This window comes from Leptodactylus fuscus, chromosome 6, assembly GCF_031893055.1.
Source record: "Leptodactylus fuscus isolate aLepFus1 chromosome 6, aLepFus1.hap2, whole genome shotgun sequence".
In the NCBI taxonomy this organism is placed as follows: Eukaryota; Metazoa; Chordata; class Amphibia; order Anura; family Leptodactylidae; genus Leptodactylus; species Leptodactylus fuscus.
In genome coordinates, this window is record NC_134270.1 from 107,082,394 (window position 1) to 107,098,745 (window position 16,352).

Genomic DNA, 16,352 nt, shown 5'->3' on the forward strand with positions numbered 1-16,352 from the left:
TTGCGCCAAATGTGCATCACATTATCATTCATCTACACCAGTTTTCTGGCATAAAGAGATTGATAAATCTGCCCCAATGTGGATAAAATGGTAAAATATAGTGTATACAACTAACACTGTTAACCTGCTTAACTGTAAAACCACCTGCATAATATTATATAAATCTCTCAACATAACACCAAAACAATACTGACCTATCAAAAAAAGAGTTCCCAAAACTTCTAAGAGTATGTTCACATAGTGGAGTTTGCCATGGATTTGGGGGCGGATTTCGCCCCCACATCTGAGGCAGATTCCGCCTGGAATCTGCCTCCCATTCTTTTCAATGGGAGCCACAGATCACAGCTGGATGCAGAAAAAATAAGCGTCCTGCTCGATTTTGCCGCGTATTCCAAAGATGATTCAGCCACAGCATCCGCGGCTTGAGACTCCCTGCTGATTTGGTCCATTCTTCTGTCCATTCTGCAGTGCATCAGCATCCCATCGCGGCTAGACTGTGGGCGACAATACCAGTGGCAGATAATGAAGAGAAATTCCTCTTCATTTTCCACCGTGTGAACATACCCTAAAGTTGTTGCAAATTATCTGGCACTAAGATGTCAGCAGAAGATACTGTGGGTCCTGTAATTTGCTTGAAAGGTTGGTCCTCTATGGATTGGACACACATAAGTCAGCATTTGGTGCCCATAACCCTGTCACCTGTTCTCCAAATGTTCTTCCTTGGAACACTTTTATTAGATACTAATCAGAACATACCAGTAAGGCCCCAAAAGACCTGCCATTATAGAGATACTTTGACCATGTCACTCAGATCCTTATACTTTTTCATTTGTCCTGCTTCCAACAAATCAACTTCAAGAACTGACTGTTCCCTTTCTACCTAATATATCCCACCCCTTCAACAAAAAAATTCATGTTACTTACTTTACAAAATATTAGATATATGTATATTAATATATAATATAATATGGAATATCAGACTTACAGGAGGTCCAGGTGGTCCTCTCCCCTACAAAGAAAAGTAAAAATAAGATCACTGAAAAAAAAACTAGCAATGAGCAGTTTTACAAAGAATGGTCAGTCTGGGATACTGTAGAATTAGACCATAAACAAGGGCATATGTACATAGAGGCGACCAGGGGTAAAAGAATAAGGGGCCCACGTCATAAAAATAAAGAGGAGGCATCATGAGCGTTATGACATTAAGACCGTAAGGGGGCACCAATCTCTGAGCCCCATTTAGGGTTTTGTTATAGGTCTTTCTCTTCCTCTCGACCTTCATTATTAAACTAGAATTGGACTGGACTCTTATAGAAGAAGGGAAACATATGAAACTTTTTCTTTAGAAATATTTCTCTTCCACTCTGTGCTAGAATCCATTCTATGGTAGGTAATGATGGACAAGAAAGTAGATATCCTTAGTGCCAATGTGGAACATAAGTAGCTTCAAGATTTCTTAAAACCAAGAAGGTTGCTCAGTCCACCATGCTTGAAGTAACTGCCTAAAATGTTAAGTGTCTCAGGTCTAAGTTAATACTTACTGGAGATCCATCAGGTCCGGGTAGTCCAATGTCTCCCTAAAAGAGGATACAGATGTGAGAAGTTAAGGAAACTTGACTGTTGTCTATCGGGGTTCCATACTTATCTTGTCTATGGATAGTCATACATGTAAAAATACTAAATTACCAAGCTGCCAACCTGATATAAGCATATGGCTAATGTTAAGGCTGGTTCACACGAGGGGCAAGCAGGTGGATTTTGACAGCGGATTTCGCCTCAAAATCCGCCTCCATACAATGGTGGTCTATGGAGAAGAAGCGAGCTGCCCTTTCTTCAGGCGGATTCCGCAGTTCGCTGGCGGCAGAAACCTCCGAAGTCGGCCCATTCATTTGAGCCAACTCTGGAGGGGGAAGCCGCGACTGCAACGGTCGTGGCAGGCGGGTTTTGACCAGAGAGTGACGCGGCTGCCTGTGTCACTCTGGGTGCCAAAATCTGCCCCACCGCCCCCTGTGTGAACAAGCCCTTATAGTAACTAAATGCTCTCAAATATTACAAGTTGCGAAACCTCAACAGCATATGGCAATGTGGGTGGTTTGGGACCCCATACTACGTTATCTAAATGTCTTCTAGTATAAAGCACTGGAGTCGTGGTGGTTTGTTATCTAAATATTCATTAGTGCCTGGGAATCTTACTTTTTGTTGTCGTAGGCAACTCACTTGGAAAATAGAGTATATCCTCCTACTATAATGGAGCTGAATGATGATAATTTATGAAAGAAGACAATGATAAAGCATGGATGATGTATCATCAAATGGAAGTAGATGATTAAATGATTGTATGAAAGGGGGGTACACAATGATACTAGAAGGCAATAAAGAATGATGATTGTAGAAAAATGAGGCAATGATAGGAAGAAGTCTGTGAACGATGAGGAATAGAGATGAGCGAGTAGTGAAATATTCAAGATTCGATATTCGTTTCGAGTAGAGCCTCAATATTTGACTATGCGATCGAATATCGAATCCCATTATAGTCTATGGGAAAAAATTCTCGTTTCAGGGGAAACCACTATTCGACTAAAGGAGAGTCACCAAGTCCACGAGTAGCAGGAGGAGAGTGTTTAGGAGGGGCGCTGTGCAGTTAAAACGCATGGACCCCATTACAGTCTATGGGGTCCGTGCGTTTTAACTGCACAGCGCTTGCAATTGCGCTGATATTCCGTTCGGGGGGGGGGGGGGGGGAAGTCCTCCTGCAGACTCCTTCCGGACGGGAGGCAAGTGCTAATGTGAACCAGCCCTTACTTGTCCTGCAGAACCAGCATTGATTGGCCGAATGCTATACACTGGCCAATGAATGCTGGTCAATGCATTCCTATGAGAAAAAGTCAGCTCCCTCGTAACAGCAAGCTGCCAGCTCTGCAGACTAGCAAGGTAGAGTCTGCTGCAGAACCAGCGTTGATTTTTCGAATGCTATACAGTATATAGCATTCGGCAAATCAACGCTGGTTCTGCAGAAGGCTCGTCTTTGTTAGTCAGGAGAGCTGGCAGCTTGCGATATGCGGGAGCTGACTTTTTCTCATAGGAATGCATTGACCAGCGTTGATTGGCTGAATGCTATACAGTGTACAGCATTCGGCCAATCAATGCTGCTTCTGCCGGAGGCTCGTCTGTGAGGAGGTGGAGTCTAAGATCAGACCACAATGGAGACTGCTGTGATCTGATCTTAGACTCCGTCTCCTCAAAGACGAGCCTCCGGCAGAACCAGCGTTGATTGGCCGAATGCTTTACACTGTATAGCATTCGGCCAATCAGCGCTGGTCAATGCATTCCTATGAGAAAAAGTCAGCTCCCACATAACCGCAAGCTGCCAGCTCTCCCTAGCAAGGACTAGCAAGGACAAGCCTTCTGCAGAACCAGCGTTGATTTGCTGAACGCTATACAGTGTATAGCATTCAGCAAATCAATGCTTGTTCTTAATCGAATCTTTACTGCGAATAGCGATAGTATTCGAACAAGTACGAGTATTCGAACAAGTACGAGTATTTCGAATACCGTAGTATTCGTTCGAATACCTACTCGATCAAATACTACTCACTCATCTCTAATGAGGAATATTGGAAAAATGTAGGTAAATTAAGAAAAAAAGATGATGATAGAAGACTAGGAGAAAGATAAAAGTACAAGACGATAGTAATTAGAGATGAGCGAACACGATTCGAAACAGCCGTTTTGAATAGCACGCTCCCATAGAAATGAATGGAAGCAGCTGGCACGCAGACTTTGCGTCAGCCGGCCGCTTAATCCCCCACGTGCCAGCTACGTCCATTCATTTCTATGGGAGCGTGCTATTCGAAACGGCTGTTTTGAATAGTGTTTGCTCATCTATAATAGAAATGAGTGATAAACGGCCTATTATACATGCTAAGTAATGGTGCCACACCTGTTCACAGGTTGTATCTGCTATTGCAGCTTGGTTCCATCAACATGGGATGGGATTGTGAAGTAATATGCCAGTAATTCAACCTTTAGATAGCTGAGAAACCCATCTGTCAGTTTAGATTTTACAACAGACCACATACCCGTTCTCCTGGTGGTCCATCAGGGCCAGGTTTCCCATCAGGTCCAGTTAAACCCTAGAAAACAAAAATAAATAATCTTGGTGATTATATATATATATATATATATATATATATATATATATATATATATATATATATATATATATATACACATGCACACGCACACACACACACACACACACACACACGCACGCACACCTTGGGACATAGCTATAGGGAGCGCAAAGGTTGTAGTCATACTCAAGTATGGTACTTGACGAGGGCCCAAGATTCCTCTGTCACATTAGACACCAGTGTTATATATTGCACAGGGCAGGTAGATTTTGCATTAGGACTTGCACTTTACTGAACTCATTCATTTACTGACTGTAGAGGGAATGTAGCTCATACAGCTGGAAATGTTGCTTCCATGCTAGGGTATAATGGGCATACTCATTAAGCAATATTGCTTGGAAAAAGAAGACATTATTTGTGCATGTCAGATTTGCTACAAAAATTGCACTTTGCTGGAGTTTAGTTCTGCCATATACTCTTTCTGAGATGTGCCACAATTATTAGAGGTATAAACCGTATGAACAATGGGGGAATCTATTTGTGCCAAATTTATCAAACATTCCACTCAGACAGGCTAAACATACCCACTTTCTTACCCATATTTCAAAAGTGAAGTGAGTGTTCTCAAAAGACAAAATGGCACAACATTTCTGGGTTAATAAATAAGTCAGAAACTCCACAGAAGCTCAACACATTGGGCACCGGTGTTTCATACACCAGCCTTAATAAAAGGCCCTTCTCAATGATCAAAAATGGCTTTGGCCTCTTAAAGGGATTGCTCAGTTTCAGCAAACAAATGTTAGAGTTTATGTAATGAAAAGTTCTAAAATTTTCCAATAAATTTACTGTATCAGTTTCTGATAGTTTGGATTTTTTTAGATATCTGCTTGCCGTCATTCATTCTGCTTCTTTCCAGTGGATACAATTCTAATCTACAGTCCATGGTCATGTGATCTACAGTCCATGGTCATGTGATAAGCACACAGGTGCACAGCTCGTTACCAGGCAGATGTCTGATTACTGTGCTATGACTATAACGAGCCGTGCCTCTGGTTATCTATCACATGACCATGGACTGCAGATCACATGACCATTTTATCCACTAGAGGTGACAGAATGAATGACCGCAAGCAGAGATCTAGAAAACTAATTTGATACAGAAATTATATTGGAAAATTGTAGAGCTTTCATTATACAAACAATAACATTTCTTTGCTGAAACTGGACAACCCATTTAATGTATTAGATGCATGTCTGTGTGCCATTATTAAAGTCTACACCAGTCAAGAGCTAGTGGAGAATTCATGTATAACTCATGGTAGCTTTAGTTATACTTAATATGTTGGCCCAAAGCATCCCTGACATGCCTTCTCCACCCCACTCCGCCCACGAGCAGATACGCCACATTACCACCCATCTATGCCAAAAAAGTGGCATAGTTGTGTTGATAAGTTCCTCCCGTTGTATGTATTTATGGGACTGTTTTGCTAATAGACATTAGGTACATCATGACTTACGAGGTAGCTTCCATGCCTATGTGGCACTAGGATCATGCAGTTCTGCTAATCTTGGCATGATGAAATGTGCATGTTCAATTATCCTATAGGTAAACAAAAGTAAATTACTTACATCAATACCTGGAAGTCCAGACAGTCCAGCTTTTCCAGGTTCTCCTGGTTTTCCAGGGGCTCCTTTTGGACCCTTTATAAGTATGAAAATAAATATAAGTGTACAGGGCAGGTTTACATAACAGAATTTGCAGAGAAATTTAAGGCGGCCTTCTACCTCGGATTTCTCTCCAAATTCCACTCTTGCTCGCTGATCAGAAACAATAGGGCTAATCAGTGATAACCTCACTCCATTGACTCTGCTGCTAAAGCAGCTACGGAATCTGAGGAAAGATCCCGTAGGACACTTCTTTGTTCGGCGCCCTGAAATAACAGAAGTGTCCCTTGCTGCCTCCAGCTGAAAAGAATGGGAGACAGTTTCCGGTTGAGGCTCCACATTATGAAAACACAGCTTTTTTTGTTGTAGATATTGTTGCGTTTTTTTGAGCCAAAACCAGGAGTAAATTGAGCAGAAGTTAGACATGTAAGTACTTTCTATATATTTCACAATCCTTCTATGGCCATTTTTGGATTTGGCTCAATAAAATACAACAAAATCTGCAACAAAAAAGCTGTGTTTCTGCAATGTGGGGCATCAGCCTACGGGTGGAATTTGGGGTTGAGTTTGAGGCAGAATCCACCTCAAAATCAGCTGCAAAATTTGGTGTGCAAACATAGTCCTAAACCTCCAGTATGTTCTGATGAGCTGTTCTCTGTCTCTGGGTTCTATCACAGTTATTCCACTTTAGCTGCATAGTCAATTGGAATATGAAGCAATCTAAAAGCCACTTTCTATCTTTTCAGAGGCTCCTGCTATGTCTCTTTTCCATGCTTTGCACTGTAGTTCTGTCCGTTTTAATTAGCAGTTGTGTATAAGTAGAAGCCCTCCATTGGCTAAGGCCCCACGTAGCATCCCACAGCAGAAAGTGCTGCAGGAATACTTCAGCAGCAATGCATTACAGCTCTTCCCGCAGCACTTTGCACAGAACGTTCACACAGGTTTCTTCTGCCAACTTTCTGCTTCAATTATACCTATAGGGAAACTTCTGGCTTTTCCGTAGGTGTAATTGATATTCTGCAATTTCCAAAACTGTGTCAATTTTGCAAATTGCAGCGTGTCCGCTGTACATATTTTATCGCAAAGTGGGGATGGGATTCACTAGAATCACAATCGTATCCATGTGACTGCGAAACTCCACATTCTTTTTCTGTGGCGTTTCCGCTGCAGGCAAACCACAACATTTACGCCACATGGGGTCTCGGCTACAATCTGACTAGGAAGTCAGTGCATGGAGAGATGATTTCCATTGCAGGAAGGGTGGAATGTATGTTATATATACAATATTTTGCTTGTACTTACTGGGGGTCCAGGTAAACCAGGGGGGCCAGTTTCACCCTGAAAGATAAAAATAAAATTCAGATTAGTATTTGTGTTTAGAAAAAAAAAACAAAAAAACAAACATCTAATAAGGTTGCTAATTATTCAATGATTATAATCCCAGTACATATGCATGTACAAAGAGGGTCTCCCAGTCAGGATCCACCTCTGTTAGGGGCCATTCACATCTCATTTTTTGCATCCGTTTTATTAAGGAAAAAAAAAAAAAATTCTGAAAATAGATGCAAATGGATGGCCATCCCTTTTCATAGAAGCTGTTTCCAAGCATTTGTTTTTGTCAGACACAAAAGCATAGTATGCCATCTGGATGCTAAAAGAGTGATGTGAACGGCCCTACAGCAAATAGCAAATTAACAGAATAGCACCTGGATGCGAGTCACCCATTTATGTAAATAAGTGCTATGTAAAACCACATTTCTCCTGCGGGAGAACTTAGTACGTAGAACATAGCGTAATTATCCAGAAAACGCCAACATTTCCGTAGGTATAATTGACATGTTGTGATTTACAAAAACACAAGTGTTTTAGAAATTGCAGCATTTCCACTGCAGATTTTTGTTCTGCAATGTGTGGATGGGATTAGCCAGAATCCCATCCACTTTGCAGGAAAAGTAAAAACGCGTTTTTGTCAAGGTGTTTCCACCGCAGCCAAATTGCAGCATTTATGCTGCGTGGGCCCCCGGCCATAAGGTCTTTTTAAACAATGGCAACAACACCTTTAAGGCTGCAGGTAAACATGAATTACAAGCAGCAGGTTGGCCACTTGAGAAATTGTTGGTAGTCAGGCATGACCTTAGGTCAGGCAACGATCTGTGCAGAACCAACTTGTGATGCCCCTCACCCATTTGAAGAAAAAGTCCTCACAAATCCCTAATACATCCTCAGGTCTAGTTACCAAAACTTACTGCATGAGAGATCCCTATGGTCTTTTAAAGGGTTATTCTAGTTCCTTTTTATTGATGACCTATCCTCAAAGACTAATGGGGTTTCATTACTAGGAACACCTACTGATCAGATGTTTCAAGGGACTGATGTGTGGTGTAAACAGTGAAGGGGTGGCAGTACTTGTATGAGCGCTGTGGCCCCTTCAAAAGCTGATCAGCAGGGATCTCAAGTGTCAGACCCCCTCTGTTTTTTTTCAGTGACCTGAAGATGTCATCAATAAAAAGGAACTAGTGTAACCCTTTAAGTTTGGGTCATAAAATCTGAGTTCTGAAAGGGATTTGCAACTGCAATACAGTCCAGAAAACATGAACTTATTATGGTATTGTGCAGCATATTTTGTGGTGGGACTCGCCATACAAAATCTGTCACGGAAACACTGACTTCAACAGAAATATTTCTACTTCTATTCATTTCACTCAGAGGATAGGGTGGAATTTGCCTGAAGAATGGGTAGGATGCTTATTTTTTTCTGTTAGCTGAAAAAAGATGCATTTGCAAGTTGGAGGAAGATTCTTAGTGGCGGATTCTGCCATGTATATCCTAAATGTCCTTTTGTTCAGTGCCGCCTTGATACCCATTTGCCATCTTCTGCCCCTTTAGCACCCTTTGTTACAGAACACTAAAGGGGTGAGAAATGGGAAATGGCCATCAAGAAAGAAGTAATATTACTTATGTAAAGGGGGGCTATTACCTGCACAGGGACGCTATTAAGGCACTATTACCATAATAGCAGGTAGTTGCATACCCCTGCGCTCCCCCTTACCATTCAGTCTAACCCTGACTTCTCAGCACTGTTGATTTGCACAGTTATCTTCTACCTTCAGAGCTCTGATGTGGTGCGGCCACTGCTATGGTACCCAGTCTGTGTGCACCTTCTATTCAGCATTTTAACCTTTACAATTCAAAATTGAAAAAAAGTGGGAGAACGGTAGCAATTCCTACAGGTGTGCCTTGGCCAAATCTAGTAATTTTGCAGTGATTTTAAGGAAAATACATTGCCGAAATTCGATGATGGAAATTCAGCCGCACATGTGAGCTGAATTAACCAAGCCATCGGCATTCATTGATATGTTGTGTAAAGTTGCTCTAAACCAAGAATGAAATTATAGGGGATAATAAAAAACTGAAAGAGTTCTCCATTCTCATGTAAATGAAGTTAAACTAGGATGTAATGAATATTTTCCTACTATACTTGGTGCTTCAATGTCTTTCTTTGTCCAAGAAATTTGTTTCTAATTTTTATTCGGAGATGGAGGTCGGTGCCAGACGTTGTACCTAATATGGCCACAGATGCAAGCAGCACTTTTCTCTCCACATGTTTCGTGCGGAAACCACAAAGACCTCATTATAGTCTATGGGGTCCATGTGGTTTCCTTAGGTAACTGCTTTTTAATGTGTATAGTTTTCTGTTCCCAAGTGAACTCCCCGAAATGAAAACCCAAACACAGATGTGAATTGGGTCAAATTACCCATTTAGGGCTCGTTCACATCAGCGTTGTGAACTCCGTTATGCAGGTTTCCGTTTCCTGCCTAAAACAGAGCAGGAGACGGAAACCTGCAGGAGACTTTCTCACCCATTCATTTGAATGGGTGAGAGAGATGTCCGGCCGTGAGCGCCAGTGAGCGTTTTATGCTCTCCGCCGCGAAACCGGGTTTTATAATCTGGACACAGAGTCGGACATGCAGTACTCTGTGTCCGGATAAAAAAAATCCGGTTTCGCGGCGGAGAGCATAAAACGCTCACTGCCGCTCACGGCCGGACCCGGTCTATGGTTTCCGTCTTCTGGCATGCAGAAAACGGAAAGCACAGAACGGAAAGAGGAACGCAGGTGTGAACCTACCGTTACTTTGTTATATATTATATTTGAGGATTATTTCTATACTAGGACTAACTCGTACACAGATTGTTAATTGATCTGGGACCATATGTCTTCTGTGGTGGTATGGATTTATATTGTCAGTTGTATGTTCAGTAACATTGGATTCAATAAAGATGATTATTATATTTTTATACTCGCTTTCCTGAGCATTGTTTGTTGGAGTTGTAATGAAGATGGGTGACTAGTTGACCAAAAATTCTTCATCTATGAAGCTGATATTGCCCCTTTCAGACTGTTATGGTGCTGCTCATATGCTTCTCCTTCTTGTGGTATGTCTGTTTCTCCATACATTGTATACAGATATAGCCATCCTCAACTTGAATCTGATAACTAGCTGTACCGCGATAACGCGCAACAAAAAAACGCAATGGAAAAAAAGTCAAAATATGCTGAGACCGTACACACCAGAGAAGTGAATTTGATTTAATTGACTCTCATCCCTACATTGTGGAGAAACACTACAGAAAATGCTTTTTAGTTAAATGCTACATATAGTGAGCTGCAGCAAAAAGTGATGCGAAAAATACACGACTGAAACGCATCACGTTTTTTCCTGCAGTGCTTTACACAGAAAGTCCGCAGAAGTTTCCTCTGCAGAATGTGTGCTTCAATTATACCTATAGGGAAACTGCCAGCATTTCCATTAGTATAATTGACATGCTTGCGATTTCCGCAGTATTTCTGCTGCGTGTATTTTTCTGCAATGTGCGGATGGGATTCGCAATAAAATGCCAAGGTTTTTGCCGCAGTGTTACCAACTCTACCAAACTGCAGCATTTATGCCACATGGGGCCCCGGACTTAAAAACATTGAATATATATATATATATATATATATATATATAGTCACAAGGGTATGTTTTTACTCCTCATGAACCCCTTAGCACGATACACTTGATACACATATCCATGATACACTTGATATAGGCCAATAAAATGCATTTTAAGAGCAAGAACCACCTGCATTTATTTCATGTAGACCCTGCATTTCGACTTTAAGAGTCCATTCACATGGAGGAAAATGTTGAGGAATTTGGTGTGGAATTTCAGCGCTAAAAAAAAAAGCCTCCCATTGACTTCAATGGGTTCCTTTTTCTGCTAGTTTCCATTTACTTCAATGGGTTCTTTTTTATGCTAGCAGAAAAAGGAACCCATTGAAGTCAATGGAAGAATGGGAGGCTTTTTCAGCACTGAAATTCCACACCAAATTCCTCACCATTTTCCTCCGTGTGAATGGACCCTAAAGGGTCAGAGAGCCCATGGTAGCCAATCCACCCACCTAGATTTATATACCCCTGTAGAATCCAGAAGAGGATACTCCAGGATACTCTAATCCTAAATATATGGGCGCTGCACAGTACTATTACTCTTATCCTACACATATGGGCACAGCATTACTACTTTTATCCTGCAGATACAGTACTGTGTAAAAAAAACCCAAAAACTTGTAGGCAGGTATTAAAAAAAATTAGCACAGTAAGAAAACATTCAAAATAATAGTGTTCAAAGTTTTATTTTTTGTCGATTAGCTAAATTGATAAAAAGAACAAAATAGAAATCTAAAGCACAACAATATTTGGTGATGATAAGGCTTCCACAGTGTCCTGATCTTAGCATCATCCAGTCTGTCTTGGATTGTATGACTAGACAGAAGATTTTAAGCAAGTCTACATTCATTGAAGATCTGTGGTTGGTTCTCTAAGAGTAAGTTCACACGGGGTTCACAAAGAATCCACATCAGAACCCGGCTCCAAAAAACGCCTCCCATTGACTTCAAAGAGAAGGGTTTATTTTTTTTCCCACTGGCGGATTTGTGCCCCCCGCAGAAAAAACTAACTTTTTTGCAGCAGAATCCGCTGCAGCATCCGCGGCGCGAAAACTCCCTCCAGACTAGGTCCATTCATTTGGAGCGGAATGCCGCGACTGGATGCCGGTGCACTGCAACAGCATCCAGTCGCGGCTAGCCGTTTTTTGAACCAGATTCTGAGGCAGCCTCCGTGTCAAAATCCGGTCAAAAAAACCGCTGTATGAATTTACCTTAAGATGTTTGGAACAACCTCATCTTTGAGTTCCTTAAAAAATTGTCTGCAAATGTATCTAGAAAAATTAATGTAGCTTTGAAGGCAAAAGGTGGTCACACTAAATAGTAATGTGATTGTTTTATCTTTTGCTCATTCACTTTAGATTTTTTTATTGACAAAAATAAACTATTCTATTTTTGAAAGCATTCTTACTTCGCAGTATTTTATCCACAACTGCCTACAACTTTTACCAGTATTATATGTCCACAGCACAGTACTACAACCCCTGGCAAAAAATTATGGAATCACCAGTCCCTGCTGATATTTCTTGAGTTGTTCAATTTTGTAGAAAAAAAAAAAAAAAAAATCATATGGCAACTTTCTGGCTTTAAAACACACACACACAAAAAAAAAATCTAGAAAAATATTTGTGGTAGCCAGTAACAGTTAGATTTTTAGAACAAGCACAGGGAATAAATTATGGAATCACTCAATTCTGAGGAAAAAATTATGGAATCATGAAAAACAAACAAAATAACAATCCAACACATCACTAGAACTTTGTTGCACCACCTCTGGCTTTTACAACTGCTTGCAATCTCTGAGGCATTGACTACATAAACAGTACTCTTCATCAATCTCGCTACAGCCTTCTCTCATTGCTGTTGCCAGATCAGCTTTGCAGGTTGGAGCCTTGTCATGGACCATTTTCCTTAACTTCCACCACAGATTTTCAGTTGGATTGAGATCCAGACTGTTTGCAGGCCATGACATTGACCTTATGTGTCATTCTTCAAGGAATGTTTTCACAGTTTTTGCTCTATAACAATATGCATTATCATTTTGAAAAATGATTTCATCATCCCCAAACATCCTTTCAATAGATGGGATAAGAAAAGTGTCCAAAATTTCAATGTAAACCTGTGCATTTATTGAAGATTTAATGACAGCCATCTCCCCAGGGCCTTTACCTGACATGCAGCCCCATATCATCAATGTCTGTGGAAATTTGCATGTTTTCTTCTTTTCAGTCGTCTGCATAAATCTCATAGGAAGGCACCAAACAAAAGTTCCAGCATCATCACTTTGCCCAATGCAGATTCAAGATCCATCACTGAATATGACTTTCATACAGTCATCCACAGTCCACGATTGCCTTTCCTTTGCCCATTGTAACCTTGTTTTTTTCTGTTTAGGTGTTACTGATGGCTTTCTTTTAGCTTTTCTGTATGTAAATCCCACCTCTGAATAGTACTGTTTATCACTCATTAAGTCAATGCCTCAGAGACCACAAGCAGTTAGAAAAGCCAGAGGTGTTGCAACAAAGTCCCAGTGATATGTTGGAGTGTTATTTTGTTTTTCATGATTCCATAATTTTTTTCCTCAGAATTGAGTGATTCCATAATTTATTCCCTGTGCTTGTTCTAAAAATGTAACTGTTACTGGCTACCACAATTATTTTTCTGGATTTCTTTTAGTGTTTCTTAAAGTCAGAAAGTTGCCATTTGAAATGCCTTTAGTTTTTTCACATGGCTGTGATCTGCTTATCCTGCACATATGAGCCAACACTGTTCTGCTACTCTTATTCTACACATATGGGCACAGAGCTACAACGCTCATCCTGCATATGTGGACATACAGTAGTACTATTATTCTTATCCTGCAGAACTTGGCACAGTGTCAGTACTACTATTCTAATCCTGCACATATGGGCACAGTAAAACTACTCTCAATCTGCACATTTGGACACACGGTAGTACTGCTAGTCCTATTCTGCACATATGGGCAGAGTGCTACTATGCTTATCCTTCATTTATGGACACAGCGCAGTACTTCTCCTGTCCTGCAGACCTGGGCACAGCTAAGTACTACTACTCTAATCCTGTACATATGGTTATTGCACAGGACAATTTCTGTTATCCTGCACCTTTAGATATATCCCAGTGCTGCTACTATGCTACTGCTATGAGCACACCGCTAGTATCATTATCCTGCATATATGTCCACAGCAGAATACCACTCCTCTAATCTTGTATACTCTATATGGAAACTGCACAGTTCCTCTCCTGTAATCCTGTATTCTCCACATGGGCATTGCACAGTACCATTTCTCCTAGGGTGGTTTCACAGCACAGTCTTTAGATCTGATCCATTAGAAATTCTGAACAAAAGAGATTATAACTGCTAGAATGATGAATACAAAAGGAAGACTTTCCTTTCATATGTATGATTATTGGAATCATGTACACAGCTTTCCACTTTCTGGAACCTCCCTGAAGAGTCAGGCTAGGTGTTCACTAGCGGTGGGATAAAATTTCCTGGGCATGGTAGCCCCCTAAATTTTCATTGCATGGTCTAGAACTCCTGGATTCTTGTCAACAAAAGTTGGCAAGTTATCATCATCAGATTTTCTCATCAGTGTGAATGAAATCTCAGTATAGAGCACGTGTGCGAGATTTCACTCACGCCGATGAGAAAAACTGCTGAAGAGGAAGAGGCGTCCACAGTGAAAGAAGGGGTGGTGAGGAATTATTATTATTATTATTATTATTATTGTTTATTTATATAGCACCATTAATTCCATGGTGCTTTACATTTGGGGGTTACATACAGTACACAAAATATACAGATAGATATAATACTAACAATGACCGACTGGCACAGTGGGCATTGGATGGACATTGGTGATGACGTGGGTGTGCTCAGACCTCAGGAGTAACGCCCCCTGTGCTCCAATTTGAAAGAATTACACATACCAAAAATTATTATTATTGTTTTTTTTTTGCAAAGCGGCAGAATCAATTTATTCACCACAGGTATGCCATGAATAACCTTTCTAAAGGCCATATAGTGGTGGGATTAGTTAAAAACAAAAAATTACAATGATGGACTCCCTTTAAAACTGATGGCCTATCCTAAGAATAAGCCATCAATATTAAAAAGGTAGATAACCCTTCTTAAGAATGATGTCACACATTGCAGAAAAGCTGCATTTTTTGTTGTAAGTTTTGCTGAAGTTTTTGAAGACAAATTGAAGAATGATATTAAAAGGAATAGGAAATATAAAGGAAACACTTAGGGCTAGTTCAAATGGAGTTTTTAGGCAGCGGATTTTGACACGGAATCTGCTGCCAAAAACGGCTCCCATTGACTAATGGAAGCCGCTTGCTTCTTTTTTCTGCTAGCTAGTTGTGGAAAAAAAAGAAACAATATGCCCTATCTTGTCGCGGCATCCACGGCTTGAGACACGCTCCAGTGTTAGGCCCATTCATTCGGGCCAACACAGGAGCTGGATGCTGCAATGGAATGCCGATGCTGCATCAGCATTACATCTCGGCGAGTGGCGCAGAATGTTCACACGGCGGAAAATGTTTCCGCGACCTTTTCCTCCATGTGAACACACCATTAAAGTTCTCTGTTCTGCTAAAACCACTCTTGTCTTTGGCTCAAAAAACCCCCCAAAACACAACAAAATCTACAACAAATAACTCAGCTTTTTCACAACATGTGGCCTCAGCCTTAAAGATGCTCTGGCTCTCTTCGGGCACTCTTATAAAATCAGTGAGAAGGTCAGCCATGGTCATTATATAAAAGGGAAGGACATAGAAGCAGATTTTCCAGGCCATTCTTCATAATCCATTCCCCGCTGGAGTCAGGGGCGCATCTTTAATGAGGCGAAGTGAAGTGGCCGTCTCAGGCGGCACTATCGGGAGGGGCCCTGGTCTGCTTGTGTCCCTTCAGGTACATCGCTCTGCAAGTAACTGTACCTGACGTGAAGCACACGGCCTAGGAGCCTAGGCTGCCCTCCTACTCCTAGGCTACTGCGGACCCTCTGCCTCTGTGGGGCCCACCATTAATATATACTTTACCGTTAACTAGATTAGCGCCTGTAAAACACCTATCTAGTTAAAACTCAGTCTGTGACTCTGTCTTGTAAATCGCAAGCCACCAATAAAGCAGACACAAAATGTCTTAGGTATGTGTGATGATGTCATAGCATTGCACCTCCTACTCTGAGACACAAATGTCCTGTGCGCGGTTATCTTGGATGTAGAAGAGGAGACGGCGGCTCCATCAAGGGATCGCAGGTAGGTGAGTATAACTATTGTGGGTTGTGGGTATTTTAAGGGGTCATTAGGAGGGGGCAATTTATAAAAGGCGGCTTTATGAATTTAAGAGGTGTTATTTATATAAGGTCTATTAGGGGCATTATTAATACAAGGGGAGGTTATTTATATAAGGGGCATTAGGGAATATTATATATATATATATATATAAGGAGGTTGTTATTTAAATAAGGGAGCATTATTTATATATATATATATATATATATATATATATATATATATATATATATATGGGGTTGGT

The 16,352-nt window shown here is 40.9% G+C and overlaps 1 protein-coding gene across 1 annotated transcript in view; it reads right to left on the reverse strand.

Annotated features, from left to right (window-relative positions):
- COL9A3 (collagen type IX alpha 3 chain) overlaps window positions 1–16,352 on the reverse strand; it is a 41,309-nt gene that overhangs the window by 18,464 nt on the left and 6,493 nt on the right. The window contains exons 3-7 of the mRNA XM_075277006.1: window positions 7,101–7,136; window positions 5,763–5,834; window positions 4,080–4,133; window positions 1,542–1,577; window positions 986–1,009 (exon numbers count right to left, since the gene is read on the reverse strand). Coding sequence (XP_075133107.1) covers window positions 986–1,009; window positions 1,542–1,577; window positions 4,080–4,133; window positions 5,763–5,834; window positions 7,101–7,136 — 222 coding nt within the window. The remainder of the gene's footprint in view (window positions 1–985; window positions 1,010–1,541; window positions 1,578–4,079; window positions 4,134–5,762; window positions 5,835–7,100; window positions 7,137–16,352) is intronic.